The 15,185-nt window shown below is 36.9% G+C and overlaps 1 protein-coding gene across 6 annotated transcripts in view; it reads left to right on the top strand.

The window, feature by feature from the left end:
- Positions 1 to 15,185, top strand: part of Rhp (GTP-Rho-binding protein rhophilin) — a 287,147-nt gene that overhangs the window by 121,696 nt on the left and 150,266 nt on the right. The window contains exons 1-2 of one of the 6 annotated variants that reach the window (XM_069831459.1): positions 2,618 to 2,760; positions 12,502 to 12,697. The exons of 2 other annotated variants lie outside the window; for them this stretch is intronic. In XM_069831459.1, coding sequence (XP_069687560.1) covers positions 12,629 to 12,697 — 69 coding nt within the window. In that variant the 5' untranslated portion in view covers positions 2,618 to 2,760; positions 12,502 to 12,628. Of the gene's footprint in view, positions 1 to 2,617; positions 2,761 to 10,774; positions 12,698 to 15,185 lie in introns of those variants that run through there. 3 more of the 6 variants (XM_069831460.1, XM_069831458.1, XM_069831457.1) reach the window with 3 other exon arrangements.

Genomic DNA, 15,185 nt, shown 5'->3' with positions numbered 1-15,185 from the left:
TGTGTTGGAAATGTTATTTAATTCATTTTTTTATATTTTTTAACATTACCCGTTTATGAAATAAAATATTCTGAGATCTACGTTTTCGTTTCTAGATTTTTACGAAATTTCTTTAATTTTCGACAGCACTAACACGTCTGGATGATTGACAGTGTAACAATATATCCGAAGCATGCTCATTAGTAATAAACTACACTATGGACATTCTTTCCTAAACATGGGTTCATTTCAGGTAATGGTGACACATACTGTTTGCATTATGTGTTGCACGTGTTCCTTTATCATGTTTATAGTTTATTTTCTTGAAAATCCACCTTTTGCAGAACCACAGTACAGTAATAATTGCTTGTGAACTAATAAGTGGCCCATTTTTACCGTATTCTATATTTCATTCAGAATTTTTAATATGACTTTTTTCGACAGAACATTTCGTGATATAGATATACTTGCCAATCAGGTTCGAATTGATAAAAATGAAGGAAAAATTACTCGTTGACATAGTAATGCCTTATTTTTATTTTTTAAGTATCGATGTCAGTTTATAACATATTTGGTTTTAAAGTTTATTGTTATAAAGTTAGGTATGCCTATTGTTGTTATTATCGTTATTGTTGTTTACGTTCATTTCAATTAGTGTGGTACCTGACATAGGTACCTTATGACGTAATAGGTAATCGATAATTCACAAATTAATTACAAAATCGTATTATGGTAACAATAATAGTAACAAATGTTCATGAAAACAAGCATAGTATTTCTGACATAATTATATAAAAGAGACATAGGCTAAAACTAAAATGTTTTAATATATTACTAAGGATAACTTCTTTTGTAAATGTTGAAAGTCAGATGATATTTACAAACGGCATTTACCATAAGCTCGCTGTAGCAAATTCACTCTAGAGGAGAAATTGTTTGAACACCGCACAAAAAATAAAAGTAAGTTTTCGGAAATGCAATTTTAGAAAAAAAAAAAAAAATATCGCTATTCAGGCTGGTGTGGTACTAATAATGTTATGGCATATATTCAAAGAGGGGAATGCAGAAATTGGAAAAAGTTTCCAGAAGGGGCAAAAATATCCGGCTTCCCCCTTTGAATTCGAACACTGCTTGTCCTTAAACAGCAAATGCTAATGCCCCGTTCGTTTTTGAAGAACTTTGAGGTCGTATTTTTCTAGACGCTCTCTAGTACAACATCTCTCGGCATCAAATTACCCTTCATTCTATTGTAAATATTCGATAAAACGTTAAAAGATCATTCTTTACTGTCATCCAGTATTTTCAGTGTGACCAACTGCGTAGTACTTCTTCAAATATAGAACGAAAATAAACTCAAATCGAGATCCTATTTTCCAATTTTATCATCGATTTGACGAATATCAGGTATTACGAACATTGAGATGAAATAGAATTACAGACGTGTGCAAATTATTAGACTCAAACGATAATATAATATGATTCAAGTAACATTTATTCTACAAAACTCATTTATTACACACTGTTCGCAACAATTAACATTTAGTATGAAACCCTTTGTTCTTTATCATCAATTTTATGCGGTTTGGCACGCTGTTCATGAGATTTTCACATTGTTTCTTGATGTCTACATCCCTGTGCCGTATTTGGCATAAGTGCTTCTATGAGGTCCACCTTGGTGGTAATCGTCGTTTTTTTTATATAGTTTTCTCTTTATGATACACCAAAGATTTTCAATTGGATTTACGTCTGGGCTGTTACCTGGCCAGGGAAGGACGTCTACATTATTTTCAGTCAGAAAATTGGTTACTGATGTGGTTTTGTGACGGGGTGCTCCATCCTACACGAAGATACATTCACCATCAGGGAACCAGTCCCTCATTTGTGGAAAAATTCGGGTTTCTAGAACTTCTTTGTACTGATCCTGTCACATAGAGTCCTACACATTTATTTTGTGGCCAGTAATTCATGATATGAGCTGTTCAGAGCAAAAGTGGTGTAAATCAAAATTGGGCAATGAGGTTTAAAGTAAAAATTCTGTAAAATACAGCTCAAAGTAGCAAATAATATGGACTTCTTGCTATCCACTGACTACTAATAGTTTAAATAAATTGAATATTAATTGCTACTTTGCTCTGTATTTTACAGAATGTTTACTTTAACTCTCATTACCCATTTTTGACTTACACCACTTCTGTTCTGAACGGCTCATATTATGAAAATGTAAAAAATGTGGTGCTGAGTCTAATAATTTGCACATGTCTGTAAGCTCTTTGCTAACAGTTAAACATCTGTACTGTGCTTAGCTTGATCGTGGTTGGCCAGTACACGTTTATTCACACCTCTCGAACTAGTAGTTGATACAAACAGCGCATCGAACATATATATAGTTTTTGTATGGAGGAAAATGATCAGTCTCTAAATTCGCTTTCGCAGCATCTCTGGTACACAGGAACACTATACGAGTAATTATATCTTATCTGACTAAGAAATCCTTTTCTATGCTGCGCTCAAAATTTGGTGTAAACATAGCCATCTCCCGGATTCGAACAGTTAGGCGGCTCGTAAAAGCACCGTTTTATGGAGACGGTGCTGACCACAGAGTGATGGTCAGCGCACCGCAATGATCACTTCTGCGCAGCCGCAGACGTTAATGGCGCGTGGCGGGAAACTACTTGCCTCTCGTCAGTTGACTCTCGCGCTACTGTCGCGACGGACCTAGTAGTAAACACGCCGTGTGGAGTGTTGTGATTCCGTGAGCTGTGGTCGCCTCCGCGGCAGAGGGTGAGATGTCAACAAATATTAGGGACAACAGCAGATTTCAGGGATCTCGCTTCTACTTTCATGTGTTAGGCCTACATTCATACTGTGTTTTCTTTTTTTTATCCTTTGTGCCTTTCTCACGTCTCGGCTTTTTTTTTTAATTGAATTTTTTTCTTCATTTTTTTTTATCTTTTTTCATTATTTCTTCATCCCTAAACTGTCACTTCTGTGCCACCCTCCGTTTCTCAACTCTTTTTTCGTTATTCCTTTCATCTACTTTGATATCATTTGTTCTTCTCGTTTATTTCTCATTTCTTTCTTTCTGCCTACATTTATCTTGTCCTTCCTTAAATTATTTTCAGTTTCTATAGTCTTACTTTATTTTATAATTTGCTTTACTTACTTCTTCTTCATTTCTTATTTTTCCCTACTTTGTCTTGCATTCTGTCATTCGTTCGTTCCACTGTTAGTCGATTCTTCACTCCTATGTCAATTTAGGTCCTTGTACAATGATTGATATCAGCTGCAATTTCCGATTACTGACGTCTTGGACTTCTCATTTGCCGTGGCCCACATCCACGATAATTATCATGTTCCGAATAAGAGCGGAGTGAAAGCCGTCCGGCAGGATCAAGGTCTATCAGGACTGCCTAGGGTAGGAAATCATGCCAATATTGAAACTGACATGAGGAAATCACTCTTAAGTTTATTTTAGATGCATTATCAATTTTACAATTGAAGTTAGACTTGTTTCCCGTTGTTAACATGGCGTTAATTATTTGTGGTTGCTACGATACAAAATCGTGATACTAAAACTGACATAAGGAAATCGCTGTTAAATTCCTATTAACATGCATTATCAGATTTGAACCTTAGATTCGGCTTTGTTCCGTAGTTTTAACACAATTTGTGTTAACTAAACATGTGGTTGCTACGATACGAAATTGTGATAATACTAAAACTGACATAAAGAAATCACTGTTAAATTCCTATTATGTGCATTATCAATATTAGATTTTAACCCTAGATTCGGCTTTGTTCTGTGGTTTTAACACAATCTATGTTAACTAAACATGTGGTTGCTACGATACGAAATTGTGATAATATTAAAGCTGACATAAGGAAATTGCTGTTAAGTTCCTATTACATGCATTATCAATTAGATTTGAACCTCAGATTCGGCTTCATTCTGTGGTTTTAACACAATCTGTGTTAACTAAACATGTGGTTGCTAGGATATGAAATTGTGATAATACTAAAACTGACATAAGGAAATTGCTGTTACGTTTCTATTATATGCATTATCAATTACATTTGAACCTTAGATTGGGCTTTGTTCTGTTGTTTTAACACAATCTGTGTTAAATAAATATGTGGTTGCTAGGATACGAAATTGTGATAATACTAAAACTGACATAAGTAAATCGCTGTTAAGTTCCTATTATGTGCATAATGAATTAGATTTGAACCTTAGATTCGGCTCTATTCTGTTGCTTTAACACAATCTGTGTTAACTAAACATGTGGTTGCTACAATACGAAATTGTGATAATATTAAAACTGATATAAGGAAATCGCTGTTAAGTTTCTATTATGTGCATTATCAATTAGATTTGAACCTTAGATTCGGCTTTGTTCTGATGTTTTAACACAATCTGTGTTAACTAAATATGTGGTTGTGATAATGCTAAAACCGACATAAGGAAATCGCTGTTAAGTTCCTATTATGTGCATTATCAATTAGATTTGAACCTTAGATTAGGCTTTGTTCTGTGGTTTTAACACAATTTGTGTTAAATAAATATGTGGTTGCTACGATACGAAATTGTTACAATGCTAAAACTGCCATAAGGAAATAAGCTGTTAAATTCCTATTATGTGCATTATCAATATTAGATTTGAACCTTAGATTCGGCTTCGTTCTGTGGTTTTAACACAATCTGTGTTAACTAAACATTTGGTTGCTACGATACGAAATTGTTATAATGCTAAAACTGACATAAGGAAATCACTGTTAAGTTCCTATTATGTGCATTATCAATTAGATTTGAACCTTAGATTCGGCTTCGTTCTGTGGTTTTAACACAATCTGTGTTAACTAAACATGTGGTTGCTACGATACGAAATTGTGATAATATTAAAACTGATATAAGGAAATCGCTGTTATGTTCCTATTATGTGCATTATCAATTAGATTTGAACCCTAGATTCGGCTTTGTTCTGTTGTTTTAACACAATCTGTGTTAACTAAACATGTGGTTGCTACGATACGAAATTGTGATAATACTAAAACTGACATAAGGAAATCTCTGTTAAGTTTCTATTATGCACATTATCAATTAGATTTGAACCTTAGATTCGGCTTTGTTCTGTGGTTTTAACACAATCTGTGTTAACTAAACATGTGGTTGCTACGATACGAAATTGTGATAATACTGAAACTGACATATGGAAATCGCTGTTAAGCTCCTATTGTGTGCATTATCAATTAGATTTGAACCTTAGATTCGGCTTTGTTCTGTGGTTTTAACACAATCTGTGTTAACTAAACATGTGGTTGCTACGGTACGAAATTGTGATAATGCTAAAACTGACATAAGGAAGTCGCTGTTAAGTTTCTATTATGTGCATTATCAATTAGATTTGAACCTTAGATTCGGCTTTGTTCTGATGTTTGAACACAATCTGTGTTAACTAAACATGTGGTTGCTAGATACGAAATTGTGATAATACTAAAACTGACATAAGGAAATAGCTGTTAAATTCCTATTATGTGCATTATCAATTAGATTTGAACCTTAGATTCGGCTTTGTTCTGTGGTTTTAACACAATCTGTGTTAACTAAACATGTGGTTGCTACGATACGAAATTGTGAATATGCTAAAACTGACATAAGGAAATCGCTGTTAAATTCCTATTATGTGCATTATAAATTACATTTGAACCTTAGATTGGGCTTTGTTCTGTTGTTTTAACACAATCTGTGTTAAATAAATATGTGGTTGCTAGGATACGAAATTGTGATAATACTAAAACTGACATAAAGAAATCGCTGTTAAATTCCTATTATGTGCATTATCAATTAGATTTGAACCTCAGATTCGGCTTTGTTCTGTTGTTTTAACACAATCTGTGTTAACTAAATATGTGGTTGCTACGAAACGAAATTGTGATAATACTAAAACTGACATAAAGAAATTCCTGTTAAGTTTCTATTATGTGCATTATCAATTAAATTTGAAACTTAGATTCGGCTTTGTTCTGTGGTTTTAACACAATCTGTGTTAACTAAACATGTGGTTGCTTCGATACGAAATTGTGAATATGCTAAAACTGACATAAGTAAATCGCTGTTAAGTTCCTATTGTGTGCATTATCAATTAGATTTGAACCTTAGATTCGGCTTTGTTCTGTGGTTTTAACACAATCTGTGTTAAATAAATATGTGGTTGCTAGGATAAAAAATCGTGATTATACTAAAACTGGCATATGACATACAAAAATATCTGTTAAGTTCCTATTGTGTGCATTGTGAATTAGACCTGAGCTGTAGAATCGGCTTTGTTCTTGGTTTTAACACAGTGTGTGTTAACTAAATATGTGGTTGCTAGGATACGAAATCGTGATATTAAAACTGACATACGGAAATAGCTGTTAAGTTCGCATTATGTACATTATAAATTAGATTTGAAGCTTAGAGTCGGCTTTGTTTCTGTTTTAAATGTATGTGGTTGCTAGGATACGAAATCATGATATTAAAACTGACACAAGAAAATCGCTGTTAAGTTTCTATTAGGTCTATGTGCATTATTAATTAGATTTGAACCTTAGAGTCGGATTTATGTGGTTTTAACACAATCTATGTTAATTGTATGTGGTTGCTAGAATTCGAAATCGTGCAGATATTAACACCGACAAAAGTAAATCACTGTTAAGTTCATTTTATACTCGTTAATATAACTGAACCTTAAGAGTCGGTTTTGTTGGCACATTTCCCTTCACACGTATTGAACGTTGTGGAATTCAATTGCTGCTGTGGGTTGTCTGCACGTAACATGTTTTGCAATCGTCTTTGATTGGTGGAGGGTTATGCAACATTAAGCTGTTAGTTCAAACAAGGCAGTGCCACACTTATTCGTGCAGCACGGGACTGAGCCCCCTGGATGTGAATAAGACGGCAACACTGCTTTTATTGCAGAATTATGTTTTATGTCATTTTCGCAGATGCATATTTCGGGAATAAGAGAATTGAAACAAAATTACGATACGCCATTAGCCCATTTCACGATCACAAATGATTGTGGTTGTCTTCTTGACAGTGTCGGAATGGACTTGTGTCGTCAAGGTCCTAGCCTTGAGTGGTAGGCATCTTGTGCTACACTCTCCAATATTTTTGCTGCCAATGACACAGATCGAAGCTGCAAGTAACCCAATTAGGCTCATTGAGCGAGTATTTAATAGCTGTCCACTTACAAACCCGTTCGCTCCCTCTTCAGTGGCCGTAACAACCGATTTAATCATGGTCCGTAGCACGAGCAATCATACTGTAAAAGAAAGCTTGAATATCAGAGGCACCTTGCAAAAAAAAAGGCGTAAAACCTGCATTTTGTCAGTCTTTCCGTGATCCTTCCACTGTGCCTGCAAACCAAAAATAAACATTTTGCGTTCAACCTTCTAGATCACTAAATTAACAGTTGTGGGGAATACCTCTCGAGTTAACTCAATCCATACTAGATACTGATCTAATTTAGTAGTAACTTACATGAGTTGTTTGCCATTGTGGATATGTGGTTAGCGTGTGCGATTCTCAACCAAATCGTCCGTAGTTCGATTCCCGGTGTGGGCAATGGAGGAATTCATCTTCCGTCCGCAGGACGAGGTGTTCTATGATGTCCCTTATTCCCATACTGCGGAAGGCAATAGGCAAACTATCGCAGTGTAATCCGTTTCTAGTAAATTTAGAGCGAATCGTGGTTCGCAAATTCACTGCCTTGCCTAAGGGCAGGGTTGCCAGATGTCCTGGATTTCCCGGGATTATTCTTGATTTAAATGGTGTGTCCTGTGTCAGGTTATACCTGTCCCGAAATGTAAAAATAAATAAATAAATAAATAAATAAATAAATAAATAAATAAATAAATAAATAAATAAATAAATAAATAAATAAATAAATAAATAAATAAAGGAATGAATAAACGAATAAACGAATAAATGAATACATAAACAAATAAATAAATAAATAAAAAGAATACAATTTTTGCTCATTTCTATAAATTGTTTTTAAAATTTATTTTTTATTTTTTCAAGACACCAATACTTGGACACTGAGATGCTCCTACCTAAAAAAACCTTTATATATATTCACTTAGCTTCTAGAGTTTTGTGATTTCCAGAAACATCGTGGTACCAGAAAAATCTGTTTCTAATACAGGAACACTAATGTGAATTTTTCTCTAGAAATCAATATACAATCACTCAGACAACTAATGGAACTTTACGAGTTATAGAAGTATCGTATTCCAGAAAAATCGTCTAGTGAAAATCTTGAGTAGTATCTTTAAGGACAAATTTTCATGCTCAGGACGTTAATCGAACCCGGGATCGCATGATTTGTAGTCAGGAATGCTGAGTGCTAAATCACGAAGCCGTATGTTACAGAATCTGTTTCTGATATTGTATTTTAATAGCTTCGATAGATAACATCGCAACTAGAAGACCTTGCTGTATCTAAGGTTGCATTATATTCTACGAATGTTGCTAGGAAGACTACCGTGTTCTACACTGGAATGTCATTTCGTATTGTATGGGAGTCTGCCGCAGCTTTGCAAGACTAGTTGTGACTGATGCTAATTATACGCAGAGTGCAGGCATATTTACAAATCCTTCATCGGAAGTTGTAGGTGACCAGTTGCGTTAAGTTTTAACGGTTGTCTTACTAGACTCGTCACGTTCTTCATACTCGATAATTCAGCGTATAATACATTTGTTGTGTGACCTATAAAACAGACTAATACTGTTGAAAAGAATATTCATTATGAAATAAAAAAAATAACTATTTGTATAGTATCCTCGTTCAATTAAATACCCAACCGCTGTCAAAGCAGACGCTTTCTTTTGAAGAGATGACATAATAGTTTACTGATCAGGCCTTCTCAGATACCGCTCCAGTCACGAAAAGAGGTAAAAATATTATGTCTGCTAATGGTGCGTTAACGTTTTCAAGTGACATTTCCATGTCAACTCCACGTGGAGTATAGAAAAACGTTGTTGTATCTCGAGTTGATTGATGACAAAAGAAGTTACCTAGTAATTTTAATTTCAGTATTAATTAAAAGTCACCTTACTGTGGAGGGTGCTGGTAAAAATTAATATATTGATGTTGGTATAAAATACTTGTGGCTAGGAGTAATCTTTACAACGAAAATGTGACAATATCGCTTGGCGTTACAAGACATATTGATGTGTGCAAAAAAGATCTATCCAACACAAAGCTTGCCGGTAGCCTAGATCATATTATACTCAGATTGCTCTACGTTATAGGCTTTGATGGTAACAACATTTGTCAGGTTTACTATGCTGCCATCTAGTTGTTACATAAGGAGTCACGTCGTAAATCCCATTTGAATATTATTAGCAACTGTACTACCATCTCGTGTTCGTTTACGGCGGACGGGTGGCGATCCTGGCGGTTGTTCTCTTCAAAGTGCAACCGATTTTTTTAAACATAGGAATGAGCAATCTACATGTGATCTGGGCCGGTAGGAACTAAATAACCGTGGCGACCATGTAATATTCTACTTCTGCATCTTGTCGTAACATAATGCCCTTTTATGCAAATCTGGCTTTCAGGTAGTAGCTCCTTGTAAAGCAGGTTTGAATAATTTCGAGGAAAAGTTGTTCCGGGGCCGGGTATTGATCCCGGGACCCTTCGCTTAGCTCACGAATGAGTTACCCCAAGAACTATACACGACACACTTCGGAACTTGAATCCGGTGTGGCTTAGTGGATAAAGCGCCAGCACGTAAAGCTGGAAGCCCGGGTTCGAGTCCCGGTGCCGGAGAGAATTTTTCTCCGTTCTACCGATTCCTGCACCATAGTGCCTTCTGCATGACTTCTATAACTTCTTGAAGGAATTTGCACCCCTAACGTTTCAGAGAAGATGACCATTTTGCCAACGACATCGTAACCTACGAAAGCTAATTCTTCAGTGACCAAACGAGTGATGAGGCTTTCACTGTTAGCTTACATTTTGGTTTCCTGGCCGTCTTGAGCGATCAGGGTTACACATGTAATCGTGAGAACTGATGTCCTGGACCTAGCTAGATGTTCCAAATTTGGTCCTCTTTCGCTGTCAGGAGAAAGCTGCAGAAACTTGAAATGCGTTTTGTGAGGACGCTGCACTACCCACGTGGTGTGTCTTGGTTCCTTCATTCGTGTCGGTATTTCCTTGATGAAATATTATGAAGGTGAAATGTCGAGCTGTATGCCGGTACGTCTCGCGGGAGAATTGTGACCTGGAATCGAAGTCCGCACTTTTTCGGTCCACGTAGCAAAGGAAAGGCGACCTTGAGGCGGACTGTGCTTTCTCGGCTGACCCACATGGCCGCCTGCAGTGTGGCTCGGATCAGTGCAGCGGCCGGCTGTACGCTCGCCGTGCGAAGGCGGTATATTCTGCACCGGCGATTGCCTTCTGCAAACTGGCAGCAACTTGTGGTAGGTGAAACGGGAGCACCAGAGAAAAGCTGCAACTACGTGTTTGACCAACAATCTCTTGACAAGGTGATACAGTGCTTCAGTTTCCCGATGGTTTCTGCACCGGTGATAAGGTTGGTTGCGAAATGGTGATAGGAGAGACGGAAGTGTCTTGCAGCGACGCCGTGTTTGTTCATCAAATTCTACATAGACTTGGATCTTTAGCGTAGAAAGGTGATGGTAAAGGGACAGCTTCTCTTTCCTGTTTGATGGTGTTTGTTCATCAAATTCTACATAGACTTGGATCTTCAGCGTAGAAAGGTGATGGTAAAGGGACAGCTTCTCTTTCCTGTTTGATGGTGTTTGTTCATCAAATTCTACATAGACTTGGATCTTCAGCGTAGAAAACTGATGGTAAAGGGACAGCTTCTCTTTCCTGAGTGATGGTGTTTGTTCATCAAATTATACATAGGCTTGGATCTTCAGCGTAGAAAGCTATGGTAAAGGGACAGCTTCTCTTTCCTGTATGATGGTGTTTGTTCATCAAATTATACATAGGCTTGGATCTTCAGCGTAGAGAACTGATGGTAAAAGGACAGCTTCTCTTTCCTGAGTGATGGTGTTTGTTCATCAAATTCTACATCGGTTTGGATCTTCAGCGTAGAAAACTGATGGTAAAGGGACAGCTTCTTTTTCCTGTGTGGTGTGTTTATTCATCAAATTCTACACAGGCTTGGATCTTCAACGTAGAAAACTGATGGTAAAGGGACAGCTTCTCTTCCCTGTATGATAGTGTTTGTTCATCAAATTCTACATAGACTTGGATCTTCAGCGTAGAAAACTGATGGTAAAGGGACAGCTTCTCTTTCCTGAGTGATGGTGTTTGTTCATCAAATTATACATAGGCTTGGATCTTCAGCGTAGAAAGCTGATGGTAAAGGGACAGCTTCTCTTTCCTGTATGATGGTGTTTGTTCATCAAATTATACATAGGCTTGGATCTTCAGCGTAGAGAACTGATGGTAAAAGGACAGCTTCTCTTTCCTGAGTGATGGTGTTTGTTCATCAAATTCTACATCGGTTTGGATCTTCAGCGTAGAAAACTGATGGTAAAGGGACAGCTTCTCTTTCCTGTATGATGGCAGATGTGCGTGAGTGCAGGGCACGAGATCGTGACAGGGAAGCAGCAGCCGGGTCTGGAGACGTCACGTGTGCGAAGCTATTAGACACCTTCACACATGCACCACACATCGGTCGTTTCGACATACGTAAACAGCCTGCATACTTGAGAGCAATGTAACTAATAACGCACAAATATGAATTTAACTGTGGTTTCCACATGTCAGTTTTGAATATTATCACGTTTTCGTATCCTAGCAACCATATAGAGTTAATATAGGTGAAGTTAATACTCATTTGATATTACATCTGTGCTGACGTATGTTTCTGGAATTAATTCGCCTATCTGCATGACGACATTTGGTCACCATAGAAACACTCATGACGCCCTCTTCGGGAAAGTACACTCGTATATCAAATGGCTGATAACGCCACACAACAAGACTGAGTTTTAAGTTGAATTATACCGGTAATTAATAATGCAGTTGAAATAAAATAAACATTGATTCGTTTATGTCTGTTTTAATACTGTATTATCACATCATCATATCCTAGTTATAACTGTGGACATCATATAACAGTTCTGTCTATGATGTCTGTTGTGTTAAGCCGTTGAGATAGTGTGAGATGATACACAAGTACTCAATGGATACCAGATTCCTAGCAACCGGTCACAAATCGTAGATTCAGTTCTCGCTTCTCACTTCTTGGTGACATTGTGGTTCCACTTCTTATCTGTGCTCATAAAATGACTTACGATGGTGAGAATTTTCCCTGTGTGGTTGATATTTAATTTTCAAGGTGGAAAGTCATTCACTTCTACCCTTTATCTATCCTGTTGTTGAATTCCACTGCAACGCACTCGCGGGACATTGTTGTAGAACATTTGTTTCCTCTCTCCGTCATCTTGTACAGAGTGAAACATTCTCCTAATAGTCCCAATTTCCTGTTCAGCATTGTTGGTCTCGCAGGCTAGTTGAAATGCTGCTGAAGAGTGTGTGAGTGCGTGTGGACGGTTGGACATGTAGCACGCACAAACCAAGTACTCGTGTGTTGTGATAGACTGGAGCTATGTGCCGCCATGTTGAAGTGGGTACGCGGTGAAGCGGGCAGTGGCGGTTTCGGCTTGGATGCCAGGAAGAGAGTTGGGGTAAGTCTGACTGTATCCCTCAAGTGATATCACTCTAATAGTAATCGTGTACACTGAGGAGAGTTCGGCCATGCGAGGGGACAGTGGGCTGGTGGTGTGGAAGGAAAGGGTACTGGCGGTGAATGTGCACCGACGCTCTGGAGTGAACAAGGCTCTGAAATCAGCTACAAGGGTCGGTCCGGTTTTTTTTTGCCACTACTGTACATAACTCACATTATAATTATATACAAAACTTACATATAGGGTGAAAGAGAAATAATCATGGAGACTGAAAGGGACGATAGGGTACACTTAAATGAATAGAAAACCTGTATCAAGTTTTGTGATTAAATGGACTGTTAATTAGAAAATTAACTTGAAGTTTCAGCAGTCCGGCAACATCGCCGAAAACACTATCTTCTCGGTATACAGACGTAAGAGGTTAACGAACTCGGCGTGTCTCGCTAGATGAGCTGTTCTCTGGCGCTGTGTTGCAACCAACTTGCATCGTGCAGTGGTTTGAAATTAGAGGTTTTTAAAATTAAATTTACACGAAAACCGTCCACACTATTGAAATACGCCAGAGGGATAAATTATTCTTTATTAGATTTCCTACCGATGTGGACAAAAAATCACGATCCTACTTGCAATAGTTGCCGAATAAGAAGTTGTTAAACATATGAGAAAAAACTTTTTTTTTAAAGAACTGTTAACTTTACACCAATATGGTGTTATAGTTTTTTGTTACATACAACATGAGCTATACGCTCTGAAAATCTGCAAGGCTATTTCACTTCCACTCTGTATATGTTTAAATTTGTTGAAATTTTGAAATCTTCAGAATCCACTGATTTTCCATCATATGGAACGGCGAAAATCGAAGTGAGACAAATGGCCAACTGGCTTGGAGCTCACATAAACACTTCTAGCTCTTAATTTCCCTTGCAAGGACGGATTTCGGCGTGTCTTTTAAAGTTTCTCCTCGCATTTCCGCATTCATTCGTTCATTCAAAAATACAGCAGTGGTTCTTATGTCCAAGCTGTGTCAGTCACGATCGTGTTATCGGCAATGTTTCGTCCTTGCAGTTGAACAATTAATAACCCACTTTAGAGTAGCCACACCTATACCTTGAAGCCCTACTACTTGGCTGCAGTACCGATTGATTTCTTCGCCGCTCACTAGAAATAACCTGACTATGTTTTCCCTTTCTTATGTACACCAACGATACTAGGCTACCAAGCTTACAAAATGACACTCTCCTCTTCTAGTACGCTGCTTCATAGAATGCAAGAATCCAAGCTATTTATTTGGACGGCAGTTTAACTCTTACACTCATCTTGAAACCAGACTGAATTCCCACTGTGTTATAGTTTGGTTTAATTTATTACGTCACAGGAAGCATAACAATTATGTGCCACAAGATGCTCTTAACTTCAAATTTTCTTTCGCCTATTTTTACAGATATAATTAATTGATGAAAAGAGAGCATAGAACAAAAAACAGAAAACTCAGCGGAGCCAAGCTATAATTATAATAAAATAATTTATTTTAAATGTTTCATAACACGTTTAAGGGTGTGTTGCTAAATTCATCGATGAATTTTATGAAATAAAAGTATAATGAACTAATATTACTAAAGAGAGATGAGGTTAAACAACCTTAGGATTTTACCAGAGAGTTAACAATACCGGTACGTTAGGGGGCCGCGACATTGTGGTAAGTAGGCCTACTGTTGCCTCGCATAATCTTAAAAATTCATCTCCCCAACAGCAGAACTTTTCTCAGCAGCAAAGTATAATAGATGTTCTGTCAAGTTGTAAAGGAAAATTTTTTCTTTTTTTAATTCTTAAAATTTTTGAACCTTGAAAATCTTACGTCTGTTTACAGTGTGGTTTAATTATGAGATAACTGAAGTTTCTTATGTTAGCATGTCAAAACAAAATGATTTTTCTTTTTGGTCTTACCAACTAATCACATCGAGAACTGCTGTTTTGAGTGTAAACAGTACAAATGCCGAAATTTTGGTAGATATCCATCTCTAAACAAAAAAAAAAAAAATATTCAGTAGTTTCTCCGCATTTGACGATAATTTCTGAGTCTAATACTTTGAAGACTGTTTAGAAAAACAGTCGAACAATCGATGTCATTATTATCTGTTTTGAAAATATGTAGTATATTATATATTTATATAAATGTATATAGTTTAAACTTGAGAATTTGGGGAAATGTTTTTAGACTTTTGTCTTCAGGAACACCATCCCTCTCACTAGTAAATTTACCGGTATATGTACTATTTACACTCTGTATATGGCTAAAATTGAAAGGTGGTAAGAAAATTGAGTTTTTTTTAAAAGCCACTATGTTATCTTTCGACATTTCTGGTCTCTCCTGGCAGTGACTTACAAGATGTAACCCACTTCTGAGGTTGGGGCACCTGAAAGACGGAGGTACATTACCCCGATGATATGATGAGATGATCATGATTATGTGATGTCAAAAGAGGTTTTA

The sequence above is a fragment of the Periplaneta americana genome, chromosome 7, assembly GCF_040183065.1.
Source record: "Periplaneta americana isolate PAMFEO1 chromosome 7, P.americana_PAMFEO1_priV1, whole genome shotgun sequence".
NCBI classification, from domain to species: domain Eukaryota; kingdom Metazoa; phylum Arthropoda; class Insecta; order Blattodea; family Blattidae; genus Periplaneta; species Periplaneta americana.
Note: the sequence above shows the minus strand (reverse complement) of the source record. Positions and strands in the feature narration are given on the sequence as shown.